Here is a 17,343-nt window from a genome sequence, read left to right on the forward strand (position 1 = left end):
ACCAGGAACTGCTCAGGGTGAGGAAGAGGAGAAATCTGCTGTCACTGCACTTGGCTTACTCTTCACAGTTTTACTGCCATTAGGACACTCTCAACATGTGAACCTTTTTATTAAAATGCTGTTTTTGTGTTTGTATAGGCACGGCAGCGAGAGAAGATGAACGAGGAGCACAACAAGCGTCTGTCAGAGACGGTTGACAAGCTCCTCTCAGAGTCCAACGAGAGACTCCAGCTTCACCTCAAAGAGAGGATGTCTGCTCTGGAGGATAAGGTGCCTAATACATCATACTACATTCTTTGCTATAATCGATATTTGTTGTTCCTCCACTATGTGTGTCCCATGACTAGGTGGTAATGACATCATATGTCATGGTTTATGGATAGTTTCTCAGTCAGCTAATTCCTGTCTCTTTTCAGAATGCCCTGATAAGAGAACTGGAGCACACCAAGAAGTTGATAGAGGAGTCTCACCACGAAAAGGTAAGGGATTGTTTAAAGTAGAGATGTTTTAGGCAGTATCGGCTCCGATACCGCCTAAAACGCTGGTATCGGTATCGGGAAGTACTGGAGTTTATACACCGATCCGATACCACGTAATAAAGCCCTAAAGAAAATCTACGTTAAAGTAGTTTATTTATGTTATTTTTCAATTATAACTGATTGTCAAAGTGCAGAATAAAAGAAGGTTCTGTGGTGTTCATTGTTCATGTTTCAGAAAGAGTTTAACCTGAGCCAGACTGACAACAAAGATAGAAATAATATCACATCCATACAGGGATAATAGTATACAGCTGTTATACATCATATCACCTATACAGGGATAATACTATACAGCTGTTACACATCATATCATCCATACAGAGATAGTAGTATACAGCTGTTAAAACATAATAAAATAAAATATGACACACTGATATCAGATCAGTACTCGGTATCGGCCGATACAAAAGTTCAGGTATCGGTATCGGGAAGCAAAAAATTGTATCGGACCATCTCTAGTTTAAAGTTCATTAGATTCTGCCCCTGTGTCTGTGGCTTCTGATAATGTGTTTTGATTATTGGAGTTGCTCTAGTGATGTTGGATGCAGACTTTGTATCTCCATCAAGTGATCACTATGTCTGTAAACGTCCTGTCCTATAGGAGCAGCTCCTGATCCAGATTGAGACCATGAGGGCAGAGAACGAGCAGGGAAGGAGCAGGAGCAACTCCCTACTACATGGGTAAGCCAGTTAACTTCAAGAGTTCATGGTTTCAACTAGGGCTGTACAGTTTTATACATCAATCTATCCTATTGTTAAACCAGCTACATTAAATCCAGTGTAATATTTATTCAGGGTTACAAGTCTCCAAGACCTTGTCTGTGTGTATCTTCATGTCATTTTCTGTTATACATGTATGCTTTGTTTCCTTACTTGGGTGTTTGTTATTTGTGGTAATGTTTCATGTATGCTTTTTTTTTTTCTTTCTTTTTTTTTTTGGTGTTAATCATCTTATGTATCTATGTCTATGTCCTCTTTTTTTATATGAGCTACCCAGGGGTGCAAAAAGAATTTCAGCCCTGACTGACAATAAAGTTATATTGAAATCAAAATTTTACGATCACAAAAAACAGATTCATTGAAAAAGATGTTTTTGCACATTATGTTACTGTTATTTTGTATTGTGTTCTAAATGGAAGAAAAAAAGTCAAACGGGAGGGAAATGTCACAGTTCAAGGTGTTTTCACTGTTTTTTAAGTTCAATAACTGCAACATCTTTCCAAAAGTCAACAAGTAATCGTGTTAAATAATCGTGATTTCAATATTGACCAAAATAACCGTCGTCATGATTTCATTTTTTCCAGAACTGAGCAGCCCTAGTTTCATCCCTCTGACTGTTTTTTATGTGTTCCCCCCCCTCCCCCCCCCCCAGACGGTCTCAGCTAGGCAGCACTCCAGATTTCAGGTATCCAGTGTCGGCTTCCTCAATGATGGACAGTAACTCGGACCATTACGGCAGCGCTCTTGTGCTGAGACGGCCTCAAAAGGGACGGATCGCAGCGCTCCGGGACGAGCCGTCCAAGGTGAGCTCCCAGCTCATCTGATATTAAAGGAATGCGTCAGGCTGTTGGCAGATCGGCCATTTAATTAACTTACTTCTTAACATTGGAGAACATCTCCGTGTCCACGGGATTTAGGCTGAGACTTTAGCATAAACAACAAGCATCTAATCCAATGACAAAGTGAGAATTTGATGTGTGTCTCGTGTGTCTAGGTTTAGTACATTTGAAAAGAAGATTGGCAAATTCTTATAAGTTGTTTAACAACTTGCAAATTAAACAATGAAGGTTTTCTTGTGATCTTTCCTCCTTTTTTAAATAATTGAATTTACTGGAAGCTTTTCTTTATTTTATTTTTGTGTTGTCTTCCTCGTGACGCGTGTTATTTGTATCGTTCCATTTTCCTACTTTCTTCTACCTGTTTCAGTTCTTTTTGATGACTTTATTCTTCTCCATTTCTTTCTGTTTGCATCCACTCTGGACATCAGCGACATGTAAGTCAGTGTGGTGGAGATAACCGTGACAGTTACTTGTGTCTGTGGTGCATTAATGACAAATATCCAGCTAACCTCCTTTTCTCCCTGTCTTTTTCTCCTGTTCTCCCAACAATGTCCTTATCCTGCTTTCAATATCTGATTTACTCTTGGTATCCTTATCTCTCCCTCCATTTTTCGCTCTCCTGTTTTACACCTGTATGAATGAATCCAGGTGCAGACTTTGAACGAGCAGGAGTGGGAGCGCATGCAGCAGGCCAACGTGCTGGCGAATGTGGCCCAGGCCTTTGAGAGTGACATGGATGCCTCGGACCTGGAGGAGGATAGAGAGACGATATTCAGCTCAGTGGACCTGCTGTCGCCTGGTGGCCAGGCTGACGCACAGACCCTCGCCTTAATGCTGCAGGAGCAGCTGGACGCTATCAACAATGAAATTAGGTACCAGTAGCCACACAGCTACCAGAACAAGAACCTTGTTTCATGTAACCTTAGTCTGGATCAACAGAAGCACTTTTCCAGGATAAGTGCCTGTTAGGATAATTATTTATCAAAGAATGGACAAAATCACTGGAGTTCTCTCAAAGTTCGTTTTTACTTGCAAGTAGAGTCAGTTTTGCAGCACTTCAGCGCAAGTACAGAAAAATGACTGTCGATAGTCTTTTACAGTAGCTTTTTATAGGGAAAAGGGTATAATATCACACAAAGAGAAACTTTCTCATCTCTGGTCTTGACGTCTCGTCCGCATGCCCCGCCCTCAGGGGTTTTCTGTGCTTTCCACAAGGTCAGTGATAGTCATGATTATCACATGAGAAACAGAAATGAATGCACAGTTTCTTATGCAAATAGTTTAACACTAAAATGAAGCAAAGACTATAGCAAGCATAACTTTTCTAACAGTGCCTGAATGTCTCTCTGCTTCCGTTCTCTGTGTGTTGCCGTTCTCAAACTCCGTTAGCTTAGGGAAACAACAACAATGTTCAAGCTAACAAGCTACGTGCTGAAAAAAAAAAAGAATTGAAAATTTGGATCATGCAACAAGGCAGGCCTGCTTGATTCTTTTGTGGAGTGATTGTAAAGATATACAAAAAATATGTTGACGGCATTTATTATCTAACTGGGACGTTTTGGGACAGATTGCTGTGGACGAAGTACACACGGTGATACACTGGTAAGAGCTAATGACGTGATGTATCCAGCTAATTTAAATAGTTCAGGTTACTGTATTGTTTGAACAGTTCACTTAATTTAATATTGTATGTGGCATTTTCTTTAGCGGGGTGCAAATGTTCCACCAAAACAAGTTCCTTCCTGAGACTATTTAGCAGAGCCACCGTCGCTGCGTCCGGAGCTCAGCGCCGCCCAAGACGACTGTGATTGGTTTAAAGAAATGCAAACAACCCAGAGAGTTTTTTCTCCTATCTCAGAATGTATCTGTGCTGTAGCCAGACCTTCCTCCACAGCACTGGGGAGATAGGTCTGGCAATGCGAGACTAATGTAACCTTGTCTAGTGTGTTATTTTGCTCTACCTACTCCTTCCTTTATCGTTGCAGAATGATCCAGGAGGAGAAGGAGAGCACAGCCATCCGGGCAGAGGAGATTGAGTGCAGGGTGGGCAGCGGCGATAGCCTGGGAGGACGTTTCCGCTCCATGAGCTCCATCCCCCCGTCACTTTGTGCGGGCTCCTCGTTTGGTGACTCTCCCCCAGGCTCTGGCCACTCCACCCCCAGACGCATTCCCCGCAGCCCCAACAGAGAAATGGACCGCATGGGTGTCATGACCTTGGTAAAACTCTTTTACTTTCCAATGTTCCCAAACCAGGATCATACAACTGCACCGAATACCACATTTAACTTCCATTCTGAAATGCCTCATTCAGTTAACACTAGCATAGACCGAAACACCGTGACGTCCAGAACGTGTTCTTCCATTTAAGCCTTAAAACTGCCTTCCCATGTTGATTTTGTGTATTTATGCTGTCTCCTCCCATCAGTGTGGTTAGTGTACTAATATGTTGTGTGTATGTATAGGAGTATGTAACCATGTGCATATGTAACTGCCCCTTGCTCGTAGCACTATTGCTATGACCCCAACATCATCCAGAGCTCCCTCTCCCAGCAGACAGTAACTTACCTGCCCTATGGTGCAACTGGCTTCAGTTCCCCCCCTCAACCCTATAACTGTGCACCATACTTTCAGGTACCTGCAGATCTTTCCACAGCTCCCTGCCTTCCCTCCCCGGGTGGGTGCAGTCTGCCTCTTCCTCTCCGTTCTGTTCCTTTTGATATCTCCAAATACTAATAATAGATGCTTTCCCCCCCATTGTGTCATCACTTTGCTCCGAGAATAATTGCGGTTACGCATTTGTCGTGCAGAAGGACCTTGTTTGTGAAACAAACAAATTCTTCTTATTCATAACATAATATAACCTGATTTAGTTACATTTTACTAAATCAAGTTATATTATGTTATGAATGAGAAGAAATAGATAGATAGATACTTTATTCATTCTGAAGGACATTTTAGGCATCCAGTAGCTTAGACAACCATAACACAACAAACATAAACACATATATCACACATACATAAGAGTAAAAATCACTCACAGAAATGCAATGACCATGATAAGGTGCCATGGTAGACTGTGTGCAATGGTGGTAGTGCAAAAGTGAACAGTGCAGGGATTGAACAGTGCAATAGATTATTAAATATTAACTATGATTATGAAATATTAACTGGCTATGAATAAGAACAATATATAACAGGGAATAAATTATAAGATGTAGATGTTATGACCACCAATTAGATTGTTTGTGGTCTGTAGGGGTCTTTCAGTGGCTACAGATGACAAATTGTCCCATTAAATACTGGCATTTTTTCACACATATGCCAAGCTAGTGAGTGTTTAAAAGAGCTGTAGGTTCATCTGTGATAGTCTACATAGTGAAAATAGTTAAGTGCTTCACAGGTTATTTAGCAGGTAGACAAAAGGCATCATTTGATTAAGCTCTGTGAGAGCGGAGTAACACCCAAAGAGTGGATGCTCAGACCAATCTTGGTCTTATATGAATATTCTAGTGAATATTTGAACAATGTGTTTAAATGGACACACATTTCAACAGTCACCAGAATTCCCTTTTATGGTGAAAACCAGCAGAACAAAAACGTTGTTTTGGTTTAGAAACTGGAGAGCACACACCCCTTTTGCACCTGTGAGCTCTTCCTGCTCACCTGTGTTACATCTGGAGCTCCAATCTGCGCACAGGACGGCCTTTCTTTTGACCACAGTTCAGTGTAACAGGCTGTCACCGATATGTTATTCTATATTGGGTAATGCTGTCTCTTGGGGCCTGTTTTACAGTCATCTCGCTGTGCTGTACACTATACAGCATTAACAATTAGGAAAAACAAGTTAACATTTGCTCCAACTTGTAGAGCCATGTCATAGGGCTGCTCAGTTATGGAAAGAATCATATTTTGGGTTATTTTGGTTAATGTTGAAATCACGATTATTTAACACGATTACGCATTCATTTTTGGAAAGATGTTGCATTAATTGAACTTAAAAATAAAACAAAAGTTGAACAGTGAAAACACCTTGAACTGTGAAATTTCCCTTAATACTTTTCCCGTTTTTCATTCATATTATTTACAAAACGGTATGTGCAAAATAAGTTTTTCTCGATTATATTGTTTTTGTGATTGTCAGGAGCCGAAATCGCGATTTAAAATTCATTTAATTGCACAGCCCTACCGTGTCACATTAGGAACATCGATAACACCCCGCCTGCCTTTTGGAATAACTGTAGGTTCTGGAAGCACTACAGTATAATGCCATTGGTTTCCCTGTTAAAACTGGAGCTGGTGTTACTCATCCGTCAGTCCTTTCACGAATTTGTTATCTTGCGATTGCAAGAATTAACTAAAGTTTTAGAAGCTCCTTTTATGTTTGCAGTGTGTCCTATTTGTTGAAGTTATGGATACAAAATCTAAGTCATCTAATTCAACTGTTGTAGTGAAGGGCTGGCACACTGTTCTGCTGAGTGAGGAATTTAAGGAATTTAAACAGTTCAAGAAGTTTATCGACTGAGGGCTGTAAAGCATTGCAGACATGAAAGGAGTGCTGCTTTAACTTTGGCAGATAATGCCTAAGAAATGACTGTCAGCCTTAACACAGTTCTGTTTTTAATCTTGGTAAACTATCACATCTGTCGTTAAAGCATGAGTGAAACTAGTCAAAAAGTCGTAATTCCTAAATAAGAAAACACTAGAAGAAAAGGAACATTTTGGGTGATTAAATAAACTCTCCTCACCCCCTCAATTTCCTCTTCCTGTTTTCCTTTTATAGCTCACTAATTTTTTCCTTGCCCTGGCCTCAGTGTGACAGTTGAGAAAAGGAAATGAGTGATTAGGTATTTTCCTCCTGGGGGGCACCAGAAACACCCATAGAAATGTGGCACGCTGATGGTTTATTTGCTCTGCTAATGCCAGGCCTGTGTGGAATGCAGCGGGGAAAGAAACCCTCCCCCCTTTTACGTGGAAAATATGACTAGAACAACTCTGGTTCATAAATTCAGGTATGTTATAGAACATAAAGCAAAACCAGTCAACGTTAAAGCTAACTGGTTTAGAGCTGAGAGAGTGATTTCAGCACTCTGGTGTTAATCAGATGCACTTGCAGAAGTGCTGCTTGGCTCCCTACTTGGTCAATTATTCAAATAGATTTCATCAAGGCTTTGATTCCTCTCCTCCCTCTGATTTCCTTGAGCTAGGCTGCACCCATCCTCCCACCCTGACCCAACCTTCAGCGTGGTTGTTTTGCAGTGTCTCCTGCTCGGGTGCGGTGATGCTCCTGCAGACTTTATTTCCCAAGAACTGCACATTTTCACTGCACATCTCACAACTAAACTGACAATTTATCTGGGTCTCTAGAGTGTGTGCTCGATGGTGTTTTAAGCCTCCAACGTCGCCTTCCGGGCAGCTAACCTTAACCCTAAACGTAACCATTGCCGCGCTGCCTGGAAGGCGTCGTTGGGGGCTTAAAACACCAAACGTGTGTGTGTGATGTTAAATCTTATTCTGATTTCCTGCGCTTGTGTGTTTGTGCATGGCTTGTTTTCCGCCGCCGGTCTGTTGTGCGTCTCACTAACTGCTTTTCTCCTCTCTCCTTTTTTGCCATGCTTCAGCCTAGTGACCTGCGCAAGCACCGCAGGAAGGTAAACTAGAGACCTGCTTTACTGGGCTCTGTCGGCTACCTGTCTATTATCCTCACTCCCCTCCTCTGCCAACCAAAGCCCCCAAGTGTAATCAACAATGTTCAGAATTAGTTTCTTCATCCCCTCCTACAATGTGCCATCTTGTGCAAATTGAAACTCAAAATCCCATTCCTGAACATATAAAGGTGTTACAATCAAATCATTAGGGACTCCTGTTATGATCACCTTTTGTGGTGACCTTTTTCACAATTTTCTGACATTTTATAGACCAAACAACTGATCGGTTAACCGACAGATTAATCAACAATGAAAATAATTGTCAGTTGCAGTCCTAAATATATTCCTGCTAAAGTGTATTATTTACAGTGAGCTATCTCGTATTGATATATAGCATGTATGGACTGGGCACAGACCACTGGGAGTGTAGTTCCTTGGCGCATACAAAATGTATAGTGTAACTTTAATAAAGCAGCTTTCCACTCAGCTGCTTGTGTTATATAAAGGATGTTGTCATCATGTCTTACTCACTTCTGTACGGAGTGAAATTGGAAAGATCTCACTCTTTAACACGCGTCTCTCTCACTGTTATGCAGTCTGCTCAGGATGACAAGGCCACCATCCGATGTGAGACGTCACCGCCCACCACTCCACGCTCCATGCGCCGGAACAGGGAGGCAGGGCATGCTGCCAGCCATGAGGACATTAGAGACATTCGAGGGTAAGTCCTGTGCCTGTCGCCTGAAGGAACTGGATTTTTTTCTTACCTCTTCAGTCTGTCTCCCTGTTCACGATTTGTCTATCGATTCTCTCTATCTTATCACGGAATTCAATACCTTTTAGGCACCGACCGAATTGCCTCCTTAGTATTGAGTGAGCCAAGAAGCATGCCGCATGCTTCTACCAAGATCTAATAATGCGTGGGATTGGCTGTCTAACGTTACACGTCTCAGAGGCATGCAGGAAAGACTCTACGTTACGCACAGAGACGGGGCTCACGTATTAGGAGCTGAAAAATACATGAAAAGATTTGTGCCGTAATGTTATTTCTTTTTGTTAAAGTGGATTTTTATAAAATTGGTATCGAAAAAAGTATCGTTCAGGAACCGGTATCAAAGTCACGGTATCGGAAATCTTTGGACGATACCCAGCCCTACTAATCACTTAACCTTTGCTCTCATAGTCTGGCTGGCCTGCAGGACGGCCAGGGTAGTAACCCTAGCAGTAGTAACAGCAGCCAGGACTCTCTCAACAAAGCAGCCAAGAAGAAGAGCATCAAGTCTTCAATTGGACGCCTCTTTGGGAAGAAGGAGAAGGGCCGACCCAGCATTCCCGGCAAGGACTCCCCCAGCCAAGGTCAGGCACTAGGAACAGGGTTGTTATTCCAGCACAGCACATGTTTATGTTAATGTAATGCAATTCCACACTACCACTATTGCCGTGTTCCTGCTCCTGTCAGATCTCTGAACAAGGTGTGTGTTCATGTTCCTAGCTGGCACTCCTGAGTCAGAGAGCTCTCCTAAGGATGGCTTAGGAATGGGCACCCTGGGAGGCCCTGCAGAGAAGAACCGGAAGCTGCAGAAAAAGTAAGTGTCTTCCTAACCGTCCCCCCACACCCTCTGCTGTCTCCACAATTTATGTAAACTGAGAATGAAAATGTTTTAAGATGATTACCACCCTAATATACAGGATGTAGGGATTCCCCTAGATTGACTGCTTTAGCCTGGTGGGTGGGTAGTGCACATACACCACACTCCATTCTGAACTTAACACTTTAAAGTTTTTTTAAATATGTATCGGTTACTTTTCGAAATCCACATAAACCACACTTCACGACATAAATGTCACTTTTAAAGATCGTTCACCTGTTACTCCCGCATTTAAAAGGCTGCTTTTTAAAACCGAGTCCCACGCAGTGCTCACTTCACATAAAACGCTACATTACATCACTTCCAGCAAAGTTCACGAAGAACAACAAGGGCAAAGCTGCATCACCGATCGGTTTAAACCAAGTCGTCTCTGATCTAGCTCAGCTACAAAACACAGAATCCGTCAGCGCTGTGGAGATCAATCTGGCAATGCCTCCGGTAGGCTAACGTTACCATCAACGTTATCTTCTCTTCACCTGTTCAACTGACTCTAGCAGTTTAGGTAACACACTTGACTGTCCTGCTGTTACAGATGTGAACTAACCACAGACAGTTACCTCATTCAGTGACTCACGGCGGTGTGTCGCTGCAGAATGAATATACACACATGTATATTTGGCGTTATTTTTGCATAAAAAAAAAAAAATCTGTACAATTATAGGGGAAACGCTGGGATGCCTATATTGATGTACACTGTTAATAATATCCATGCGTGTTATGTTGTCGGCCTTGTGCTCCTGCTGCAGTCCAGGTCGGGCTCACATGCTCATCACTCCCCGCCACCTGGCTCACGCTTCCTCCTATCAGCTCATCTTCTTTCCATTCCACACCCAGTCATTTCCATAACGGTTTTATGTTTCCCCCCCCCCCCCCTTCATTCTTAGTTTTGTGCAGCCATATTGCAAACACCATAAATGTTGTTTTGCCTTCATGCTTAAATCAGTATCCGTTCATTCTTTCTATTTATTGTTTTGTCAACCTCCCTCTTCTTTTTTTATCATCCCCTTCTCATTCCATGTGTAGTCCAATGACAGGGTAAGTTGGTTCATATTGCTTTTGCTTTGCCTTATCTTCTTTCCACTCTTGGCTTCAAGTTGACCTCACCAATAACTCTGAGGACCCCAAACAACTGTCCCCTCGAATGTCTGATGGCTTTTCCATGCTGCTCTTTACCTGCTTTCCACAGAGGAGCTTAACTAACAGGAATGTGTGTGTGCTGATTTTTAGTGAGTGACACATTTTCCTCTCGCAGTTTTCCTGTTGGAGCATGAAGTTATGCACTACAAGTAAAGGAAAGATCATGGAAATAATTTAACCAAATAGTTGCCTTTTTGTGAGTTTTGTTGTACATAAGTTTGAAAAACAATTATCATATGATACACTTTAGGACAATCGCTGTGTTGCTGTGAATGTCCGAATTTATTTGAAGCTAAGTTGTTAGTTAAGAACATGCTTTTGGACATATGACATTTTTTTTAGAATGGCAGATCTGCCCAACAGAGGATGAGCTTTTTCTTATCAGTGATATGGGGCATACAGCCCCATCTAGTGGCCAAGTACAGCCACTTTCTCTATGTTATAACATCAGTTAAGACTTGTTTTTACTTACCTACTTTTAGAGAACCTAAATTAGAAACTGCCTTTTACATCCCTAAAACCCTTTCAGGGATTCTCTGCTAAATGGCATTGTTCCTTCATTACAAACTGAGAATGTGCATGAAACGGATGTACAGAATATAGAGAGTTTTCCTGCCCTAAATACTTCCCTTTATGCATGTTAAGTCCCCTACAGTCGTAGAGGAATGCATCCATACTAAAGTCCTTTTCTAAGTGGACTCTCAAAGCACTGGTTCTGGGAGAAAACTATTTTGACTTCTGACTAATGAAGTTTCTCAATCCTGAATCCAGTCATCTTCCAGAGGCTTAACAAAAGACCCATCTGGTTAAACCTGAATAGTCGAAGCTTGAAAAGGACTGGGGAGGCTTTGACAAACCGTGTTTTGTTAATACTTTTATATAATGCCATTCTGTCAAAGGTTTTCCAGATGAGGATGTCTCTGTTTGAGTCTTCCTGGGTTTCAACTTCTTTGTTTTCTCTCAAACTCCTGCTCTCTGTTTTGAGTATGCATGTCGCTGGTTTTGTGTGCATATCTGTTCTAAAGGTGACTTTGATAGGGTGCATATTGGGAGTTTATGATGGATTTGGGTGTATGGCTATGTTTGTGGGTTTTTGGGCAAGTGAACACATTTGGATGTTGGCTTAAATATATATTTTGTGTCTCAGGCATGAATTACTGGAGGAGGCTCGCACGCAGGGCCTGCCATTTGCCCAGTGGGACGGACCAACTGTTGTGGTTTGGCTGGAGGTACGACACAGACACAATTGATCCGAAACCCATTCAAACCATTAACCTGACCATCAGCATGTTAACCGATGGCACTGTTTCTCGTCTGCCCCCTTCTTCTTCTTCAGCTGTGGGTGGGTATGCCAGCCTGGTACGTGGCTGCATGCCGTGCCAACGTGAAGAGCGGCGCTATTATGTCAGCGCTATCGGACACAGAGATCCAAAGGGAGATTGGTATCAGCAACCCGTTGCATCGTTTGAAACTTCGTCTGGCCATCCAGGAAATCATGTCTCTCACCAGCCCTTCTGCCCCGCCAACATCAAGAACGGTACTTATCGCTTTCTTTGTTCTGTTGGGTCGATGTGTTCTGTAGTTAACGCACACACGTTTTTCACCATAATACTAATAATATTGAGACACTTTGCCTATCCAAAGTCTTGATGTTGCCTTTAAGCTCTTTGTCTACATATTCTTGTGCATGCCACTTGTTTTTTACAATAACATTTTAATTACTTATTTTCTTATCATGTACTAATGATGGGAACTTGATTATTTTGCTAACATTGATAACAATAAATGAACAAATCTTTCTTGATCTCTCCATTCCGCTCTCTTTTTCTGTCCTCCATCACTCTTCTCTCTTTACAAACTTCTCTCACTTTTAATTGGGGGGTGGCGAATGATCAGACCACAGGAAACGTTTGGGTCACACATGAAGAAATGGAAAGTTTGGCAGCCACACCTCCCACGGTTAGTCTACCCTGATTGGCTGGGCACTGGTGGCTTCTTGCTTCTGTGATGGTGACTGTCGGGACTCGTTCCAAGTTGCCTTCAGGACAGACCAGACTTTACTATTGTACACTGCATATATTAATGTTTGACACTTTGTCACAGTTTTGTTGATCAGTCCATTATTAATCTGACTTAATGCCGTCTCACTAGGCAACTTGAAACAAGGCCTTATTCTTTGTGGTTTATTTTTCTTTCCTCGGTGTTGGTATTAGTAGTTTTCTTGTCTCTTCCTTTAGACCTTACATACTGTATGTGTGTCTCCGCTTTAACATTAGTTGGTGTTTTGAGTGTATGTGTGTTACTGCTGTATAATTGCTTAGAAAGACACCTACTGCTAAGTGTACTGCAGTTTCTACATATGAATAAATAATACTTGAGCCAGCCAGAGCAAGGTATCTAAAATGGCAGAAGAACAAGCGGGAATACGCATGAAAGACTTCCTCCCACTGTCCCCCTTAACCGTTTATTTCTTAAGATAGCTTTTTCTGGACCAGTGTAATTTATTAGGGCTGGGCGATATGAAGGTATATACAGCGAGACAATATAAATTAGTCTGCTTTTTGCCTTACCCTTTCCCGAGGTAGCTTCTCGCTCCAATATATCTTGTCATATTAAAACCAGTGTGGGCTGCTTTACTGCACTGTCTTTTATTTTGCATATGACTTTTTTTTTTATTGATTTTTGAATGAATTTGATGAAATAACTTTGATCTGCCTAAAACAAAAACACTTCTGTTTTTTTATTAAAAACTATACAGTTTCTCAATTGATTTTCAGAAGTATATTTACGAGATTTATTGATATTAAAAAAGTAAACTTCATAATAGTAATAATCCGTAATAGAGGAGCTTATCCCTTATTTATCATCCACTCCTACAATTTGTTATAGTTTTGTTGCCTTAACGTTTATTTGTCTGACTTTGTTATTTCACTTTGACTTATATTTTCCACATTAAGCTGCTCTAACCAGCACTGCTGCCTCACTAACCCCTCGCCTTTCTGTTCTTCTCACCATGCTCACTCTAACCCTGCTAACACCAGGAGGATGACGAGGGTAGCTGGGCCCAGGTTTGCACACATTCCCCCAAAACCCACCTGTACTCCTTCTATAAACCTTCTGAACTCTACTATTCTTAACACCATCTTTTAGTCAGCGTTGGTTCTTTTTAAGTATCTCATAAAAGAGAGGTCAGTTTTTCCTCTGTATTTATTTCCAGATCATTTTTCACAGAGGGGACAGTTACAGCAAGCATGTTTGGAGTGGACCATTAACATTTTTCAGTTTTGCCCCTTAAGTGTGGTTCACAGCAGAACCATTTGAACTGGTATTCACACTGAATACTACTGTGGTTGTGTTTGTTAAGCTTGATTTAGGGTCCTGCGTTAAATCTACGCCGTAGGTACGTATGTAGGTACCCTCCGCTTTTACCCCTCTTGTTGGTCAATTTACAGCCCAGTTGGGCTTAGGGATGGGTATCGATACCCTTCCCTAGTTGGGGTCTTTTCTTTTTTTTAGCCGAAAGGCAGTTGCTGCTTCGCTCTGCAGCCTCCGACAGTGACCTGGCGGCTTGTCTTATGGCCTGTCCTTGGACTCCCATCCCTTTCAGCAGCCTAAAGAAATCTTCATTGTACAAAAAAAATCCTAATTTTCAAGAATTGGCCCAATCTACCCCTGGCAATACTGTGCACTTTAGATGGGGGGCAGATTCTACACCCAGAAGATCCTCTCCTCATTACCATGAGGCTAAAGTAAAGTATTTAAAAAAATAATAATAATAACTTCCAGAGATGCTGCAAATTCTAAAAACACAACCCATGTGTTATTTTTAAATCATAATTCAGATTTTTGTTTTTTTCAATAAAATGTATTTTGGTGCACGGTCTTGCTCCTTGTTGCTTGACTTTTTTTGAAGCAACTCAGTAGTTCCATCTAGTGGTTCTGACTGATTCAGGTACCTTCAGTCAAGGTTTTTAAGCCCCCTTAAATAATTTATATACACTACTGGTCAAAAGTTTGGGGTCACTTAGAAACCAGCTGAGATCAGTTACATTGTTTTTTTAACCAGGGCAGCAGTTTTCAGATTACATTATGAACTTACATAATTGCAAATTATTACCCTTTTGCAATTATGTAAGCACATAATGTAATCTGAAAACTGCTGCCCTGGTTAAAAAAAGCAATGCACCTGATCTCAGCTGGAATTCTGTCTGTAGTGGAGTGGAATGGAAATGTCTAAGTGACCCCAAACTTTTGACCGGTAGTGTATATATTATAATACGTTTATTAAATATAGCATTTTTTACAGAACAAAGTCGCAAAGTGCTTCACAAGAGTAAAACTGTTAAACATTAACATGAGACAAAGGCCTGTTCAAATAGGTGAGTCTTCAGCTGCTTTTTAAAAGCGTCCACAGAGACCACAGACCGTATAAGAAGGTTGTTCCACATTGTGGGAGCCGCCACTTCAAAGACACGGCCACCTGTTAGTTTTTTAGTCGAGCGCAAGAGACCACCAGTAAGACCAGTAAGTGACCTACTGGTAATACAAGGATGGAGCAGGTCAGAGATACACACACAGGTGCCTGACCATGCAAGGCTCTATACGTCTGAACAAATGAATCCTGATCTTGATGGGAAGCCAATGTAAAGAAGATAAGATAGGTGTATCATTCTTATTTTAAAAAAACTACCGACGTAGAGAAAAGCAAAAAAGATACATATATATATATATATAAAATTTTTATATATTATATCCTGGATTAGAAATTAGTCTCTTTTCCATATTTTCAACTCACTCTCACAAATCCTTGTTAAGCCATCTCTTTTTTGATCGTAGACATTGGCGTACGGAGACATGAACCACGAGTGGATTGGTAACGAGTGGCTGCCCAGCCTGGGTTTGCCGCAGTACCGCTCCTACTTCATGGAGTCCCTGGTGGACGCCCGCATGCTCGACCACCTCACCAAGAAAGACCTTAGGGGACAGCTCAAAATGGTGGATAGCTTCCACAGGTAAATTGCAACAACTAAAGGATAACACAAGTGTTATTTCATCTTTTTATTCTTAATGGATGCCCTGAAGAGACCAACATTAACACTACATTTATCCCACATAACTAGTATTGTCTATGTATCCAAAGCTTTGTCTCATTCCCTTGTGCCATAGACCTCGATTGTTGTCCAAAAACTGTTAAACTTAAAACGGGGCCATGCTGTTACATTGGGAAATACTAATGTAAAGTACTAATGCGAAAGAAAGAATGTACGTCAATGTAACAAGTAGATTTTTGCCAAGGTAACAACTGATGGGGATCCAAATAAACAACTGTGTTTGTGTCCGTGCAATAGGAACAGTTTTCAGTGTGGAGTAATGTGTCTGAGGAGGCTCAACTATGACAGGAAGGAGCTGGAGAGGAGAAGGGAAGACTGTCAGCTGGAACTTCAAGGTAACACACACCCGGCTGATTTGTGAGCACAATTTAAATTCTAGAGATTCAGTGACACGTGTGCCCGGTACCCACTTCTTTATCTGTTTAAATGACACTATAAGACTCCATGTTATATGTCTTCTGTGAATTACTTAGTGAATTTGTCTCGTTTTGGTCTTTTTGAATGCCTTTTCATGCTGAATGACTTATGAGCACATATCTGGTAAATGCCAGATTTAAAGTGCTGCTTTTGCATGATTCTTTGTGGAGAAACTCAGTTTTACAGATCTCTGGAGGAAATTAACTAATCAATTGGTCAACAAAATCGTATGAGTAATAGACTTAAGAATTTCTTTAGTCGAGGACAGCCCTAATGTCTTCTCTGAATTACACTTAAGCTGGATTTCTGTCACTGTCCCCTCAGACGTGCTGGTGTGGAGTAATGAGCGTGTGATCGGTTGGATTCAGGCCATCGGGCTGAAAGAGTACAGTAGCAACCTTTACGAGAGCGGCGTCCATGGAGCGCTGCTCGCCCTGGACGAAACCTTCGATCACAACACCCTGGCCCTCCTGCTGCAGATCCCCACGCAGAACACACAGGTACACACAGCTGGTCAGCTGTTTCACCAACCAGACAGCTCCTATCCATATACAGTACATGACAAAATGTAAGTTGGTCTCCACCATTCAAATGGGTGAACTTTCCTCCTCTTGTCTCTCTCTTCTAGGCCAGAGCAGCTCTCGAGCGTGAATACAACAGCCTGCTGGCCATTGGCACAGAAAGGAGAATGGAAGAGGTGACAAACATAAGCTCTTTTCTCATATGAACTCAGGAACGGACGTGTCCGGAGATTCCCTTTCACACATGTAGCACACAACAGGAGATTGTCCATCTCAGATGCGTTCTCACTTCCTGGAAATACTCCGTTTGATTTAGGCAGTTGGTGGCGCCTGGGTGGAGCGTGCTGTAGGAAGGAGATGACGCGGATTACACCGCGGTCAACGAGCCGGTTTGTAATTTGGTCACAAACGACAGTGTCTCTTGCCGTTCCTGGACAGTAGTTCCCGAATCTCGTCGTCTCTCCAGTTAGATATTTTTGGTGGCATCTTCGTGTAAATCACCCTTCTTTTTCTTCGACCTCGGATGTTTGTTTTATTCCCATTTCGTGCCAGCAGATTGATAGAAAGGTCATCAACACGCCCACTCGCTCACTTTGAATTCTCCGGACAATGAGCTGCTCTATTCACACATGTGCTCAGTCGGACATTTTACAGATTTTGTACCCGGGAGCTGGCCACAAACATTTGCGTTATCACATACAGCTCCTCCGAATAATGTCTAGATACATTCAGGGTTGCAGTGCATGCGTGAAAGGGGCTTTAGAC

At 41.8% G+C, this 17,343-nt stretch overlaps 1 protein-coding gene across 12 annotated transcripts in view; it reads left to right on the forward strand.

The window, feature by feature from the left end:
- The window catches only part of ppfia1 (PTPRF interacting protein alpha 1), a 50,353-nt gene that overhangs the window by 28,975 nt on the left and 4,035 nt on the right, over nucleotides 1–17,343 (forward strand). For 5 of the 12 annotated variants that reach the window (XM_078255569.1, XM_078255577.1, XM_078255560.1 and 2 more), the window contains 18 exons: nucleotides 1–17; nucleotides 139–270; nucleotides 417–479; nucleotides 1,141–1,220; nucleotides 1,912–2,062; nucleotides 2,747–2,970; nucleotides 4,084–4,315; nucleotides 8,340–8,464; nucleotides 8,927–9,099; nucleotides 9,236–9,329; nucleotides 10,416–10,427; nucleotides 11,677–11,758; nucleotides 11,866–12,066; nucleotides 12,426–12,488; nucleotides 15,366–15,541; nucleotides 15,878–15,975; nucleotides 16,382–16,557; nucleotides 16,686–16,754. The exon at nucleotides 1–17 is cut by the window's left edge and continues 67 nt beyond it. In XM_078255569.1, the coding sequence (XP_078111695.1) occupies nucleotides 1–17; nucleotides 139–270; nucleotides 417–479; nucleotides 1,141–1,220; nucleotides 1,912–2,062; nucleotides 2,747–2,970; nucleotides 4,084–4,315; nucleotides 8,340–8,464; nucleotides 8,927–9,099; nucleotides 9,236–9,329; nucleotides 10,416–10,427; nucleotides 11,677–11,758; nucleotides 11,866–12,066; nucleotides 12,426–12,488; nucleotides 15,366–15,541; nucleotides 15,878–15,975; nucleotides 16,382–16,557; nucleotides 16,686–16,754 (2,168 nt within the window). Of the gene's footprint in view, nucleotides 18–138; nucleotides 271–416; nucleotides 480–1,140; nucleotides 1,221–1,911; nucleotides 2,063–2,746; nucleotides 2,971–4,083; nucleotides 4,316–8,339; nucleotides 8,465–8,926; nucleotides 9,100–9,235; nucleotides 9,330–10,415; nucleotides 10,428–11,676; nucleotides 11,759–11,865; nucleotides 12,067–12,425; nucleotides 12,489–13,570; nucleotides 13,682–15,365; nucleotides 15,542–15,877; nucleotides 15,976–16,381; nucleotides 16,558–16,685; nucleotides 16,755–17,343 lie in introns of those variants that run through there. The other 7 variants (XM_078255631.1, XM_078255622.1, XM_078255657.1 and 4 more) reach the window with 4 other exon arrangements.

Source organism: Sander vitreus, chromosome 1 (genome assembly GCF_031162955.1).
Source record: "Sander vitreus isolate 19-12246 chromosome 1, sanVit1, whole genome shotgun sequence".
NCBI lineage: Eukaryota > Metazoa > Chordata > Actinopteri > Perciformes > Percidae > Sander > Sander vitreus.